We start from the raw sequence: 17,216 nt of genomic DNA, 5'->3' as shown, positions 1-17,216 counted from the left end.
AAACAATTATACTTAGGCTATTCTTTTGGGTTTTAAAACAATTTAAAAAGTATGACCATGGTGATAATGATATTTAGTAGATAATCTCATAGTGCAAGAAGACATGCCTGCATTCTAGATTTCTACTGTCTTGGCTTGGTTGGTGTTGATGAAAGCAAAGTAATCCTTGTTGAGCAGGTGAGGAAAACCCCATAGGGAGCCCATTACTCAGATTAGGTATAATTCATCCAGAAAGGTCTTGGAATTATAACAGATCTAAGAGAACATCTGCTTAATATTTCATAGTGAATAAGGAAATACAGCTTTTGACTGATAGTGAAATACGTAGAGAACAAAGCAGAAAACTATTATTGTGACCCTGTGTTTGAAGGGCTAACAAACAGGATTCATATGGGATAAGGATAAGTCTTACCCTCATTCAAAGAAGGACGTAGTAGGACAATTAATATCCATGTAAGAGTGACAAGGGTAACATGCAGCATGATTTTTTTTCTCTTGATACAAGAATGACTTAAAACCTAGTGTTGTTTGCTAAACTTCCTAAGGAGAACGTAGAGGCCAAAGAAGTGTGTCAAATATCTATAAAAGCATGTGCAGCATAAAGAAACAACTGTGGAGCCATCAATACCATCTCTTAGTATAAGAGTAAGGAGGGACAATCAACTGAAACTAGCAGGTGGCAAAAGTCTAGATAAAAGGAGCTAATTATTCACACAGTGCATAAGTAAACTGTGAAACACAATCCTGTCCAGTGTTGTCATGCTCCGAATTTCACATGGGTCTGAAAAGTGAATAGACAAATTCACAAAGGAAGAATGAGGTATGTGCTGTAAAACACATGCTGGCCGGGGAAGCTTTGAGCTCCAACCTGGAATTTCCTGGGGATATGCTTCCATGGTTGTAATGGTGTACTCTTGTATTTTTACCTTCTCTTGGCATCTGGTGCTGCTGGAGAGTAGATCCTAGGCTACATAACCTGTGGTCTGGCCCATTACAGATCATTTAAGCTTTATGTCCTTATGACTTGGCTGCTAAATAAATATTCTTAGAGGGCTTCCATTTTCCTTCCCTCATGGGACTCTTAAGGCAAGACACATATATCGTAGAAAATACGCTCCAGAATGTTCTAGTGACTGAAGCAATCTGGTGTGGAACAATCTTCATCTCTTACTAAAATCTCTCAGTTTGAAAACAGAACAATTCCTGGTTGCCATTTGGCAATGAGCCTAGCTCATGTGAATTCTCAAACCATGCCCAGGAATTTTCAGAGTTCACTAGTTGGCATAGGTTAAAATTGTGCCAGAGACCACTCAAACAATTAAGCCATGTATTCCAGTTGCATTCCAGTACCCAGGAGTGTGTCCAGGCACTGTGTAATTTACAGTTTCATCTTGAGTATTGTGTTTGTATCCAGTTTGAAGTACTAAACAGACATTTCCTGGCACAATAGGGCTTCTCTGTGTGACTACTATAGTTACAGATCTGCTTCTTACAGGCAAAATCTCTTCGTTAATTTTCACAAAAAAGAATGAAGAGTTCATTTGGGTTCTTAAAGTGTCTAAATATTGCACAGAAGTGAAAATCTAAAGCGTAGGAGTGATATGGGGTTATTTGAACTTTATGGTGTTAACTACCTGGGAAATCAAAGTGGCAAATGTCTATATGGATATATCTGTATGGCAGCAAAATTGCTGCCTAGAACAAGGAACAAAATTAAGAGATGCTTTGGGAAAGGATCAATTATAGAATTAATGCTTTTTTCAGTAAAAATAATAGCTACCTTTTCTTTTTAGACGATGTCTTCGGCAGTTGTTCAGATATATGCAGCAGATCGCAATGCCATGTGGTCAAAGAAATGCTGTGGTGTAGCTTGCCTTGTAAAGGACAATCCGCAGAGGTCGTATTTTATCAGAATATTTGACATTAAGGTAAGCATCTTTTTTCTTTTTCAGACTCTTTAAGTTTGGTTGCATTCATTCTCCATTTTGAATTCAATGAGTATAGGTTGTAGCTATGCATTCACAGAAATTCTTAGATATGTGGTCATGTTTTAAGCAGTGCAGTTGCAGTGGTTATTAATAGGCAATTGCAACTTTCTCAGGTATCCTAAATTTAAACAATTTCATATATGTCATCTTTAATGGATGAAATAAATATCAGATTCTTTTTTTTTTATAGCTCTCAGAAGCTGTCCTCTACAGATCTGATTGGTCACATTAGTGGAAATTAGTATAGTGTCATTGGTATGGATAGCTATCAAAATTCAAGCAGGTGTCACTGCTTTGGATGGTTCAAGAAAATAGATGCTGTCTTATGTGTGGGTGGAAACAATCTTTTTGATCAGTGTGGTGGTGCATGTGAAAACTGCAGAATAAACAAGTTGTATGTTCTGACTTTTTGGGGGGGTTTTGGTGGCTTTTTCTTTCATCCCCCCTCCACAATATAGACACTCATACTGAAGATCTTTGTCTTACTATAATATTCCACTCAAGAGAGTGGGAACTGAGAGACTAAGTGTCCAAGATGTGTTTTCATAACAAAAATGATGCTGAGAAACCTAAGTCCTACTGACTGTGCTGAGACTTTGGAAAGCTTCCCTTTATTTCCGCAGCCAGGAAACAGCTCCTTATCTGTCAGCAGTCAGTGCTTGAAGACTCTCAGATTTGTTCAGGATTGCCAGCTGGCACTTGCATTTGACTTTGTGATTTGGTCACTTTACTGTTAAGACTTTGTGAGAAACCTCTTCTTTGGGTGCTGAACTGTAATGTCATTTAAATACATGAGACTTCTTAAAAAGACGAGATTTTTGTTCTCTTTAAGTTAACTGTTTTCAAGTCAAGCCTGAGACAAGAACAGGAGACTGGAAGCCTCCTTTATTGCTGTTGCTGTTTCGTCACTGTATTCTTACGACTGGTCACTATTACTTCTCTCAGTATCACTCTTGCAGGGTTGTAGTACTTGAAAGAAGTTTTTGGAAACATCCAGGAATTTGAACAGAACGCAGCTACCTAAAGTAATAGGCTTTCATAGCTCTTCCACAAGCTCTGGTGTATTTTGATTTTGATTGAGCTTATCCATTGGGTTAATAGCAAGGCAGATGTTTAGCACTACGCTGGTTCAATTCTTAATAGGTTCTATTGTAAAAGAAGTTAAACTCTACAATTTCATCTGACGTTTTTCAGTCTTTTATTTGTTTGTTTTCTTCTTTTCAGGATGGAAAATTACTGTGGGAGCAGGAGCTGTACAATAACTTTGTATATAATAGTCCTAGAGGATATTTTCATACCTTTGCTGGAGATGTGAGTCTCAATGTGTTTGAACATGTTTTAAAATGTCTTTGGTTTGAACAGTATCTTCTTTTAGTGTAACTGAGGTTATTAATTAATTCTGTAAATTACTTATAAAAGCTTATTTATTAAAGGAAATTTTTTTGGTATCTCAACTAGAAAATTCAATGTGTAGTATGGAAACATAAAACATGGTTCTTTTTTTTAGCTTTCTTTAATGAAATTACATTTTGACTTGCAGATGATGTTTATGATATATCATCTATTCTTAAAGCACTAATTTTCCTCTCCCCTCCCCTCTTTGATTTGTAGGTACAAGATTTTGCTCATATATGTTAGCCATGATCTCTAGAAATTTGATTAGTAGACAGGCATTCCTAAGATGCAATATTTCAGTAAGACTTGGTTCCAAGTCTGCAGTGATTTTTTCTGGTTATACCTTCAGAAAGGTGTAAGACAATATTTAAGAAAGCCTTTAAAACATCATCTCAGTCATGGGGGGTGCCAATATTAATGTTTTTCAGACATGTCAAGTTGGTCTTAATTTCGCTAATGAAGAAGAAGCTAAACTATTCCGCAAAACAGTAACAGATTTACTTGGACGACGGCAGAGAAAATCTGGTAAATACTCAAATTAATCTTAAATTCAGGCTTGTTTATGTTGTTGTGGGGAGGGGGAGGCAGGAAGCTACTGCTATGTCTGAAAGCCACTCGGGGCACTACTCCCATATTTATATTTTGAAGTAATTATGCTATTAAACCATGCTTCTTTCTCTATTGTGCAAAAATTAGTATTTTTCTGAAACAACTCACTCTTGGTGTTCTGTTCTGTGAATCTATAAGTCTCAGTGTAAGCTGAGACCCCAAGGTTGTGATTTGAAAATATAGATCAGGGAAAATAAAAATGGCACACCAACATTGGGAAAACTAGAAATCTTTCTCTAAGTTGTTATTGTATTTGAATAAACTCTCTTTTAGCCCTGGGTTGTTTATAACTGATTTGTGAAATTCAGCCCAAGTGGGTTGTAACATAAATTTTACCATCTGGTATGTTCAGTAGTTCGTGAATTTTTGGCATTGATCCAGCAGCTAGTAGGGAAATATCTTTTATTCAGAGCTAGTGATCTTGGCTTAGGCCAAGAACAGAAGACATCATGTGCCTAAGCTGTCCTTAGCAGCATGGGACAGTGAAGCACAGCATGCTTTTTGCCAGCTGCAAGATGCCTTGGAAACATGGTCAGTGCTTTAAAGGGAGCTCAGGCTTCCTGCAGATATCGGTCATTTTCCAGGGAGCCCATAAACAACTTTCCTGTCTTGACAGCCGTAAATTACTGTAAAAGGAGGAAGCCTTCCTCCTGGAGAACTGTCCTTGCAACTGTTCTTGGGAATGTGCATTATCTGTATGTATTCACTTGGATTTCACCAAGGCATGGTGACTCAGGACCAGAGCACTTGTTCCAGGAGCTTAAATGACAAGATTCCCTTAGCTCAGAAGAAGTTCATAAGGTTTCATGAGAAGAAGTGGGATCACTAAGAAGTGACATTAATAAAGTTTCTCATACCCACACTGGAAAAGTGATTTTGCATCTACTGTTCCTGAAGTTTTACTCTATTATATGTCTAAAACACAGTGCTACAATGCACAGACATGACTTGGGAGGAGGCATGTTTGCATTATTGGCCATAGCAAACTTCGTTTGAAAATAGTGGTTCAATCAAACCTTCTGTTCACAGAGTTTTTCTTCTACATAGAGATTTTTTTTTTCATGGGACCACATTAAGTTTTTCTCGTTCACTCTTTGGACTTAATCTTGGTTTGTATGCTAAAGCTCTTGTTACTTTATACATTGTTTTAACCAACAACTCCACCTCCCCAAACATTTGCAACTTCAAGACAACCATTATTTTAAAAAGGAAATGAAACAAAAAATAACCCTCAAAACAAAGCACTTCAGGTTTTTCCTTGTTAAAAGCTGCAAACCAAGAATTTAAAACAGTTAGGAGATTCCTTAGTCAAGCCACCAGATGGAGTTCTGTATTTGTCCTTGTGACTATTTATTTGTGCTTCTAAAATAACAGGCTTTGCACTTGTTCAAATCAAAGCTGATTTGCTGTTGGTGTTTATGCTTTTATTTATTTTTAAATGCTTGTATAAAACATACATTAATTTACACAAAGATTTATATATAATAGAAACGATACTAAAGTTGTGTATTATGTATAATATTAATACATCTTAATATATCTTAACACAACTTTTCAGTCACAGAGATAATAGTCTGGTAATTTTGATGTTTTTCTGGTTTTACTCCCATACCTTCCAAACTATGTGTCATTTCATAGTAGTGCCACCTGAGATGCTTTCAACTCAACTAAGTACTCCATGTGATCATTTAGCTGCCTGTTATGCTATTCAGGGCTTGCTAGGAGACTTCTCCAGGAGTCTTATGGAAAACTTACTGAAAGGTAGCAGTAACAGCAGTTCTGGCTCACAAAGCTGTGACTCGGAGGTTAGTACACAAAACAGTGTCAGACAGCTAAGAGAAGACACAACAGTGTTCTGCTCTTCCTCATTCAGTGTGAAATGCACTCCAGTGTACAGACAACCCCTGAGTAAGTGCATCTGGAGTTCCAGAGAGGTGAAAGTTTGGCTCCAGAGAATGTACAAGAGCTTGCAAATGTACAAAGTATCAAGTAGAGACTAGAATGAGGGACAAAGGTAGAGAAACAATTCTTGATCTGTTGTCCTAATCTTTGTAATAGTGCAGGGTTTCATCTAACTGAACTCTGGTGTGGGTTGGCTTCATTTTGGGGGTCTTGGGTTTGTTTTTTTTTTTTTTTCCTTGAGGTTTTTTTTGTCAATTAAATTCTTAACCTTAGGTTAGAAAGAAATTTTTATAATTCATTAATTTGTCTGTGGACTTACTTAAATAATCTCTCCATTTACTTCTTAAAACAATCCCATATAAGTTCCCCCAGTAAGCATTGTGAACACAGTGTGCCCTTGCCACTGTAATACACTCTCACTTCAGGTATTGCACATAAATACCATTAGTTTTTATTTTTATTATCTTGCCTCAGAAATGTTAATGTGTGTACACACACAAGTGCCTTCTCCACATGCTGAGCACTTAGCCCTAAAAGGGAAGCAGATACTTTTTCTTAACTGCAAATAATCTTTTCTGAAGTAGGAGGCTTCTTGACTAGTTTTTATGTATTGCTTGTAGCTTTATGGGTGGGAGCCCTGTTAACCTTCCATGAAACTGCTTTTTTCCTCCACAAGCTCTTAGCTCCTTCATAATGGACTTCTTAAATTTCAAGATAGATACTTAATATGAAGAGGGATTTTTTTATTTATTTTGGTTTTCTTCATTTATCTTTGGTCACAGTTTTTGCTGTCTGGGTGACAAGGGCATCTCTAACCTGCTCAGCTTACATTGGATTCAACTCTTGGCAGAGATTATTCTCATTTCCAGGAATGGTCATTGAAGGGAGCTGTGGTTTTTTGTACATAGGTAGCTGCTGATATTCATCTGTTTTAGATCAGTAGGCATGTTCCTCTTTAAAAACTGGAAAATCCGCCACTCTTGTCAGGTCATCTGCATTTCAGGAACAAAAGTTTGTACTTTCTTGTCAGCAGTGGTAACCACAGAAAAACAGAGCTAGTCTCTTTGGGCCACAAATAAATTAGCCAGTAAAAGTTACAGGATAATGTTTTGGTTTGTTACACACTATTTATTCTCTTGAACTGGTTATTCTAATCAAAATTGTAAAGGATTCCCATGATTTGACTCAAAGCCACTTGAGTCACACTTCCTGTGAATACCTCTTGCTTTTTCCATCTTCCCATCCTATGACAGATGACTTGCAATCGAGTTGTTGATTAAAACTCTAATTATGGTCCAGAGGTTGAGGTGGGGGTTGATTGTTTTTTTTAAGTTTGGTTTGTTTTGTTGTTTGGGGTTTTTTTATTGTTATTATTGGTGGACAGTACAAGATGTGGTTTCTTAAACTGAATATTGTAGGAAGAGAGAGCACAGTATTTGGCCAAAAAGCCTTTTTTTTCTTTTTCTCACCTCAGACCTGATACCTTATGCTGAGGCACCCTTGCAGAGGTTCTCCACCTCTATGCCTGAAACTACCCTGCTGTGACTTAAAAATCAGCTGGCTGGCTGGCTGTGGAAGGCTTGTTCATCAAAAGTTGATTCTCAGTAGGTTTTTGTCACCTTCCCATGAAGGTTTGATGATCTTGATGGATTCCTTTATTCCTATCTGAAGATCAGTGGACTGACATGAGGCTGACTTGCCTTGCATACTTATGAGTGTATATTTTTTGATTTTGAAGTATTCTTAGGACAAGGTCAGCACCATCTGTGGAGGCACTTCTCCCTTCTTATGTTTGTGAGTCTGGAAAAATACAAGAAGTTAACGGTTTTTCTGGGGTTTGCTGGAAAGCGAAATGCCCTTATTATCCAACTCTTGGGAGCCCTGTTACTTACTACGGATACTCCAGATCCTTACAGAGCTGTGGGTTTTGTTGTAGTGAGATGATAAACTGCTTGCCTTTATGGGTGCTGCTAAATCCAAATTTCTTAAGAGTATGTGTATAGATACACAAATGGTGTAAATATGTACTGGGGGTGGATAGGAATTAATAGTAAGTGAGGGAAATCTTCTTTAAAGGGGAACTTATTATTATAAGCTGAGAATATTGAGGTGTGAAATGTTTACATTTTAAATCATCAAGCCAGATTCTTCATGGTCTTTGAAACACTCTGGTGCTGTGAATAGAGTATCATATTAGTATCAAGGAGATTCTAGTTCTTACCATATTGTTCAGCTACCTGTTGGATAATGTAGGTGAGGTGTCATGCCCCTGTGTGTCCTATTTTTTATGCATAAAGCAAAACTAATTCAATTTTAGCTTCTGTGAGAGAACAATACTCTATAAAGTGCTAATTATATTTCAGATTAAAATGAAAGGACAGTTTCATTCAGCGGACATCAGAAAGCATAGTGCTTCAAAAATCTTACTTTGATAGGTCATATTAAACCAGATAGTTTTTGAATACTTCACTCTACTTCACGGTTGAAATGCCTGAAACCAAGTCAGTAGCTACTGCCTTATGCTCCTGCTCAGTTTGTACAGTTGAAATCAGTGCGTAGTGTCTAAAACTGGGGGGTTTTGTTCTGTAATACTTTTTTTCAACTGCACAAGTAGACTTTAGGGATATAAATAGATTCCTAAGTTTGAGGTCAAGGTCATTAAAAGCTTCAATAGAAACTAAAATTTAGAATTATTTTTTCCTGTTCATTCAAAGGTTCTTTTTTCTTTTTCAACAGAAAAAAGACGAGACCCACCAAATGGTAAGCTTTTTGCATGAATCTCTGCATTTTATTTTTTCCTTCTGCTGTCATTTACTGTTTTTGTATAGCTTTGTTTCAGATTTGTTCAGGATGATCATGTAGTGACAAAAGAGGTAAACTGGAGGTTACAGTATCCTTTTTGTTTCTGTTCTATGGTATTTGTTTAGTTGTGGCTTGAAAACTTTGTGGCTTAGCTGGAATTTGTAAAGAATGTTTCTGGAGGAGCATATTTTGTTGCAAATGGGACAGAGGGCCCTTCAGCTTAAACTGAGAAGAAAACTTTGGACCTTGCATTTGCTGCTTGATCTTCAGAATATGATGTATAGGATCACTATACAGAGTTAGTCCATTCGTCTTAATAGCAAGCATAATGATGATGGATTTAATAGAATGTAACAGTCTTTTGGGTTTACATCATATGGTTGTTCATATTAAACTCTTTCGGAATGAAGAATTATTTGAATCTCCTTGTCTCTCAGAAACATGTCCCACTAGCATGAAGATACAGGTTCCTCAGAAGATCCTCTTATTAAATTGATGGAAGGAATCAAACTGTGAATCAGTTTGATACAGAACTTTTTTACCATCTATTCTAAAATCATGAAAAAGCCACATCATTGAATATCAAGTTTGATGTTTTTGATTTCTGAATTCACACTGAAGTTAAAAAGGGATTTCACCTGTCATATTTCTGTTGGTGATCCAGATCATAGATCATACCCCTGTATCTCTGAGTTTGCTGCTGGAGCAAGGGTAGAGTCAACTGATGTTCTGAAATCCCTGTATGGCTTGAGGTGAAAGCCTTAAAATTTGTACTAACCAAGTCATTCAAGCATCTCTCTATAGGTCACCAAAATGTCTAATTCCTAACTAATCCTCAATTATGGGAACTACTGATTCCTTTTATATACGCAGATAAAACCTCCCTCATGTGGAATACTTCTTAAAAACATAGCTTTTTGGTATTGATAACCTTTAAGTTTTGAGGAAATTGAGGCAATCATCGGTTGAGGCCAGGTATTTTTAGTATAGATTCAACTTTGACTGGGCTGTTAAGTTTTGAGACACTCATAGTAATATCATCTGTGATGGTCTCGCCAGGTTTTCTGAGCTTTCAGAAGGTTTTAACTGTTCTGCTCTCCTAAACAGCACATCCCTGATAGCAATGTCTGCAGAGCAGATGGAAATTACAACAGCAGTGATCATGTAGTAACACCTACCACAAAAAATTTAGCCTTTGTCTCTATTCTGACACAATTTACTGGTCTAGTTTGCTATCCTTGATTAGAATAAGATTTAAGAAAACTAAGCCTGCAAAAACTTTTCTGCTTAAAATACTCTCCATACCTCATGCTGTAAGACCTTGGGAACAATATTTTTCTGAGAAGAATTCTCTCATACTAAACTTGCAGTCATTGTCCCTATGCTGGATTTATCCTGAGTATTCTGTGGAAGACATAGGGTTTATGCTCAGTGTTTCAGATTTGTAATCACTTCAAAGGTTTTCAGCCTATCTGTTTTTTAATAAACTGTTTCTCTGGGACATCCACACGCTCTCTCAAAATCTGTCTGTTTTCCTTTTCTGAATGTATCAAATTCTGTAATGCCTGGCTTCTCTGCTGGTAGAAAGTTGCATAGCCATGTCCTCAAGTAGTCACAGATAAGACACAGTCAGGTCATGGATTATAGCCTTAGGTTGTTATACTCTCCACAGACTTCACATTTCAGTATTTGGAATTAAGACTGGAGCAGATACATACTATCAAAAATGTAACTGGAAAAAAAACCCCCACACCTGTTCTAATAACAGCTAGTTTTTGTTTTACTCTTCATATGCAGTTTCTGTTCAGAAATTCTGTTAGGGAGAAATGATGAAACACCTTCTTTTTTTGTGCTGGGTATTAGTGCATTATTAGCTCTAAAACTGAAAAACAAGAACAGTCGCGTTTCTGTACTCACATGACCCATGGTTTAAATACTGTGGGGAATTTTGTTTTACTGGAGCTTGTTAGTCTGGATTTTCTGCATACATTGAAGCTGCATGGAAAAAGCCTTGGTCTTTTGTATGACGTTTTCAATGATACGGATTTAAGATTTTTTTTTTTTTGTAGAATTGCAGGATTAAACTCAAATTGGCATTAGCAGTTATGTAAAATGTATTAGTCTGTAATTTCCTGGGATTTGTGTTCTACTCATTTGTAATAGCTAGGTCTCTTTATGCAAATAAAGAAGAGTTACTGTGGTTGAAATGACCTTTTAGTGAAGTACTGGATGAAATGAGGATTTGTCAGAGTATTAGGTTTTGAGGGAATCTCAAAGAACCATGTGGTGGACTTTTGTTTCAGCTGTTAACTAGAACAGTTTGCATTTCTTGTAGGGCTGTCTGTAGTCTGGCACAGATACCTAGAGAGGCTCTAAATAAAACACAGAATAGAATTAACATTTCAAAATGTTCTGTACAACGTTTTCTGGAGCCCCTTCTGAAGATGTCACAGATACTGATAACAGTGGATGCTTAAGGCCACTGTCCTGTCAGGTACTTCCTAATGATGAGCTCTATCTGCCTCTCTCATCTTCATTTATTGAGCTGTCTACACCTGATGGGGAAGGTGCATGTCTAATGATGGGAAAAATTTTATTGGATATAAATATGGCAGTGCTAGAAGAGTACAGTTCTTTCCAAGGTTCCTTTATCCCTCGTGGACATCTAAGGTCTAAACCAGACGGTAAGAAAAATTTTCGTCTTTAAGTTTACTGTGACCTCTTGTATAAATATCATTGTCAAGGAATCGGGCTATTAATCCTTGATTTTTAGCTCAGCTGATTAAAACTTCCTTTTGCAAATTGCTGCTGCTTTACATACAACTGACCATGTTTGGTTAGTTCAGGATTTTATATACAAAAAGGTGCATTTCAAAGACTGCTAGAAATTGAGAGAAGAATATCACAAACTTCCTAGCATTATAAAGGCACCCATTTCTTTTTTGAATGTCAGTACAGCTATTGAAACTGTAAATACCAATATAATAGGTGAAAATGGGCAGAATATAACAGAAAATATAAGTGGTGATTAAAGTGAAGATTAACTCCTAGTGTTTTTTGTTTTGTACCAAGGAAATTAAGACTGTAATTTTCAATTCATTCTGAGATTTTACTGAACTTATCGTTAAGTTTAGAGTTGATAATATTTGATGATTAGTCAATTCAGTGCTAATTTTAAGTGAAACTCCAACAATGCAGATTGTTTTGTGTTGTTGTATGTGGTCAGATTATGTACTCTCAAAGGACAGTTGTCTAGATCAAAACATTTCTAGATAAAAGCATTTCTGCTTAGCAGAAAATGTTTCAGAAATTTTTCCATGCAGTTTTAAATCTTGTCCTTTAAGACTCCTAGGGTGTTGGAGAATGTTAAGAATGTTGGAGTTGTCATGTTTTAGATGAGTTTTGTCTAGCCCAGTGTCATGTTTCTGTTCTTATTTCTTTTCCTGGCCAGTACTAGGTGCTTCCCACTGAGGTGTTTAACTGCAAATGTCAGCTGTGTTATCTGTTGTACTGTCTACTTGTCCTTTATGATTTTTATTTTGAACTCTGAACATAAGGCTTGTTGGTTCTTTCTGAATGCAGTCATGAAAAAATAGTGTCAAAATAAGGTTCAGATTTATCAAAGTCTAATTAGACTTTTTTTATCATCTGCCCAGTAAGACTGGGTCTTACTTCAGCTGATTTGCTAACCACTGGGTCTTAACTCACAGGGAAGTAGGGAGTGTTTTCAAACTATTTCTTGCCAAACTGGTTTTAAATTACCTGCTTAATCTCATTCTTCCAAAACTGAAATTACTTACCCTTTTTGTAGGTTTCTTTAAATATACACCTGTGTGTATGTATGTATACATATGTATGTATATAATAAATGCATAAATTGCCTCTTAGTATTTAAGTACTGCTATCACTTGCTTATGTCAAGGGTTATCTTCTGTCAAAGCTAAAAAACCGGAGTGGAACATGTGCTAGGTATGTTCATTTGCTAGTATTACACAAGTAACATAACATTAAAATGCTAAATTCGCAGGAGTATAATTCAGATACATTTTAAATAACTAGAAAAATAATTCAGAATTATTTATAATTAAGGACAAAGTTTGAGAACATGCATGAAACACTCAAGTTTTATTTCTGGTGCCGTTTTTACTCTTTGCATGCTGTTGCTTATCTGGGACTTCACTGTTCTGAAAACCTGTCAAAGAGTAAGACATAAGAAATCCTGAAGAGTTCCACAGATGTTGTCCTATATTTGAAGACAGTAGTGTGTCCAGAGCAGCCTTCTGTAGTTGTTGTGATGTTCAGGTTCTGTGTGTGATGGCAGAAGGCATTCCCACTTGGGGCTTATTAAGCGAAGGTTCTGTCCCCTGAAAGATTAGTTTAGTGTGCTGCCCAGGTAATGGCCTGCTGGCTCTTCGGGTCCAACTGTTTATGAAGTCACATCTTTGATCTTATCTAGGATTGTAGCTCTGTTGTATCTTCATGTGTCTCATCATTCCATGTGTTCTGTGCAAGCGGCAAAAACCAAGTCATAATTCAGAAAATATTTCTGTTTCTCTGCTTTAGCAACATTTTTTTTTTTCATCAAATAACTTAGTTTATGCATCTGACATCCAGAACCCATCTGGATGCACATGGCTTGTAGAGCTACAGCTCAAAAACAACCCTCAACGTTTGTGGATTGAACATGGCATTGTTAAACACAGTAGTAAAAATCCTGTACTTTACTTTTACAGGCCCAAATCTACCAATGGCAACTGTTGATATCAAAAACCCAGAAATTACAACTAACAGATTTTATACTCCACAAGTCAACAATATTTCATATACCAAAGAAAAGAAGAAAGGAAAAACTAAAAAAAGAAGATTGACAAAGGCAGATATTGGAACTCCATCTAATTTCCAGTAAGTACATTTTTGAGTTTGGTTTTGGATGGGTGGAAGTTTTGTTGGGGCAGGGTGGTTGTTGGCATTTGGTTCTGTTTTCTTTTCTGATTTTTTTTTTGTGTCAGTTAGACTTGAAAATGGCCAAGTCTTGAATCTGTGTAACCTGAACTTGAACTAAGTAAATGCTAGCTGGAATGCTGTGGGGTTTAAGCAGGTTAGCTTATACACAGATGAGGATTTACTGCAGCTGTTAACAAAAAGTCACTTGCTATCCAAAATCAGCTTAGAAAACACTTCAGCTGCATAGGGGTGCCTTACTGAAGTTGTTAGCTCAGTGGAGACTCATATTCAACCTCACTGGTCAACCCTTTAATACTGTTATTCCTATGCCTGCACATATTTAGCTGTGCTTTGTCATGTGAAGTACACATTTGGGTCCTGACTTGTCATAACTGCAGAAATGACTTGCCATAATTTCATCTTAGGCTTTCTGTTTACAAACTTTTTCTGATGTGTAGGCTAGGACATACATCTTGTGATGAAAGTACAGCATGTATACATCCTTCAAGAATTTTTCCTGATGTAGTTTCTAATGTATCTTTAATCTTTTGGAGTAGTTATGATGTACCACTTTAAGCTTCACTTTCACGAAGCTTGGTTTTGGTCACTTTACTCAATTAACTGTTGCTTTCCTGAACATTATTGATATTATAATCTTCTGCCATTTAAAATAAATGTACTTTATTTGCTGAAGCAACAGGAACTTAAAGAGCTTGAGTTAGTTACAGGAAAGATCAGTTTTTGTGAAGCATTAGAAAACCAGTGTGAGGTTTACATGCCAAGTGATTGTCTTGTTCTTTTGAACTGGTATGTTGCATCACTTACACTAATGTGTTTTCCCAGAATAAAATTCCATTAAAATAATGTTGACATTACCAGTTACAGTAACATTACTGCACAGTGTTTTGGGATAGTGCTCTGTGGAATGGCATAGTGGATGGAACATAAAAGAGGTGGGCTAAACAGAGTCTCTAAACTCTCCCTAAACAGACTCTGCCTAGAAAATTCAGGCATCAACCTTGTTCTTACTGATATGAGTATCAATGAAGTGCTGCATCTGTTAGTGTCACTTGAATGGAAAAATACAGAAAAGGAAGAGAGGAACAAAAATGAAGAGTGCTTGGTAGTTGGTCACTGTTGTGGCTGTACTGGTGCAGACTTGACCATATGCGGACAAAATCTGCATCACCATGTCAGACCTCTGTTTGGAATGTCTGGAAGAGGTTGTGCAGCAACATAGATACAAAATTACTTTGAGACTTTGTTTATGACGTCTATCAGAGTGTGACCTAGAAAAGCTGAGAGTAAGGTGATAAAATACTTCATGGAGCTCAAGCAAAAGATATGTTCCAGTATCATTAAATGTAACATTAAATTGTAAGTGGTGAACCTTTACAAAAGAAGTCTGTTGAAAGTCTTTTTGGCTATTTAAGTTCCCTGTAGAGTGCAGTGGCTATGTGTCATCTTACTGTGTAAGATAGTTTAATTGCGGGTTTTGTACAAACATGCGGAAACTGGCATTTGATATCGTTAGGCAAATAAGCTACTAGGATAACGTGTATGTCACTTGTGCTGTGATACTGGTGAAGACCAACACAGTCACTGTTCATTCCAGATCAAAGTTGCAATCAGTAGATAAAATTTTTAAATGCCTTCTGTTAGACAGCTGTGAAGTTTCAGTGTTTTGAGAGAAAAACAACAATTTGTACTCAACATGAGTACAACTTATTACTGTATACGTTCTTCTAAGTAGCATTGGAGTTTCAATGCATTTGTATTGAAAAGATCTGAAAAACGTGTCACAGTCAGTGTGTACAAGTAATTTATCTTACTCTGAAGGGTGAAAAATAAATGATAAATAATGCTAAAAGTATGGCATATAAAACTTCAGTATCAATTAAGCACACTAAATTCTGAGTCGTATGCTCACAACCTCTTAAAAGAGCATCCTGAGTCACACAGATGTGCTCAAGTATGTGGGTAATACTACATTAGTGGTAAACCAATGTCAATTTACATGTGCCAGTTAATACATTGCAATCAGCTATGAGACTCTGTTAGGAAATGCATGTCTCATTTATGTGAAGTAAGCTGTAGCTTAGCATTCAGAATTCTGTAATCAATAAATCATCCCATATTTTGGTAGTTAAAGGCATTTAAATAATTAGGCAAAACAGGACTTTCCTTGGTTTTCCTTTTTTATGGCATAATGTGACTTTAAACCAGACGTTTTACTTTTCTTCTTAAAATAAGTAGTTAGCTAGTCATAGTTACACCAAAACCAAAACTGATCATTGTACTTCAATATTCTCATGAAGAAAACTTGTGCTGTTGGTAATAAGAGACCCAAGCAAGAATAGGAGGTCTGGTGGGTGAGGCACTATTTAATAGGAGCCAAACAGTCTTTGTAATTTGGCAAGCTTAGCCTAAACTGCATTGGCTACTAACAGCTCACCTGGTATTTTTTATAACTCTGAGTTGAACTTCCTCAAAACTGTATCTTGCTTCTAGAAGTCACCATATGTGAAAAGAATCACAAAACATGGAGTCCTGGTAACATTATGGCTCTGTCTTCCATATCCAACAGCAGTAACATGAAGTAGCTTGGAGTGGCACAAAACCCATCTTTGTTCTAACTGGTTATAGCATCACATAGAGTAATACTTTAGTAGCCACATGACATGGCTACTAGAAGCTTAGGGAGATGGCAGCTGAAAACAGTCCTGACTTACCTTTGAAAGATGTAAATGGGAGAAGGGTGATAAGAGAACACACAGTGATGGTAGGGAGGAGGAGGTTTTCCAGCTGCATGCCACTGAAAAATTTGGCAATAGCTCAAGGTCCAGTTGCTTTGTAAAGGCTAAACTTCTCCTTGATCTCTGTGCAGTCCTTCCATCATTATCCGTGTGCACCATAGGGTAGCATGAAGCCTTCATGTTTTCCACAGACTGTAACTTAAGGAGAGAAATAAATTCTCGATCTTCTGGACGAGAGACAAAAAGTGGAAGTAAAGAAGTTTTACTATTCCATTCTCAAGTGGGGCACTGAGGAATAAGAATTGCTTAGAAGCTGGTAGTGATCTCTGGTTGTCTTGGTGTCTTCTTATTTTTGTTAACAAGATCCTTTTTATTCTGGTTAAATGGACTTTTCTGCTTTTTTAGACACATTGGACATGTTGGTTGGGATCCAAACACAGGTTTTGATGTAAGTAATTTAATAAGTTACTGAAGACAATGATTTAAACTTTAGAGATTTTTTAATGTAAGTCATGAAGATTTGCATTAAATAAAAAGTTAACTGTACAATTAAATAGTTATAAATGGGGTTTTTATGATGTGATGTAAACAGATGTTGGAGTAGAAGGGAATAGGCCGAGGGGGACTGAGGGGGGGAGAAAAGATTCAGAACCTTCAGTTTTTCATGCAGGATACTTACCCTCCTAAAGTAGTATTTTCCAACTTGAAAAGTCAACCCAGAGACATGTACGTCACCTTGCTGTTCCTTTTAATGATGCGGTTTGTGGCTATTGTTTTCCCCCAATACAAATGATATTTTAAAAATACCTCCACATTTCAA

General features: G+C 36.7%; 1 protein-coding gene across 1 annotated transcript in view; it reads left to right on the top strand.

Annotated features, from left to right (window-relative positions):
* WASL (WASP like actin nucleation promoting factor) overlaps positions 1-17,216 on the top strand; it is a 52,402-nt gene that overhangs the window by 26,506 nt on the left and 8,680 nt on the right. Inside the window, exons 2-7 of the mRNA XM_082279555.1 lie at positions 1,794-1,928; positions 3,213-3,299; positions 3,812-3,908; positions 8,631-8,654; positions 13,430-13,598; positions 16,802-16,844. Coding sequence (XP_082135681.1) covers positions 1,794-1,928; positions 3,213-3,299; positions 3,812-3,908; positions 8,631-8,654; positions 13,430-13,598; positions 16,802-16,844 — 555 coding nt within the window. The remainder of the gene's footprint in view (positions 1-1,793; positions 1,929-3,212; positions 3,300-3,811; positions 3,909-8,630; positions 8,655-13,429; positions 13,599-16,801; positions 16,845-17,216) is intronic.

This window comes from Coloeus monedula (assembly GCF_965178545.1).
Source record: "Coloeus monedula genome assembly, chromosome: 4".
Classification (NCBI taxonomy): domain Eukaryota; kingdom Metazoa; phylum Chordata; class Aves; order Passeriformes; family Corvidae; genus Coloeus; species Coloeus monedula.
This window is presented reverse-complemented; position numbering and strand designations above follow the sequence as displayed.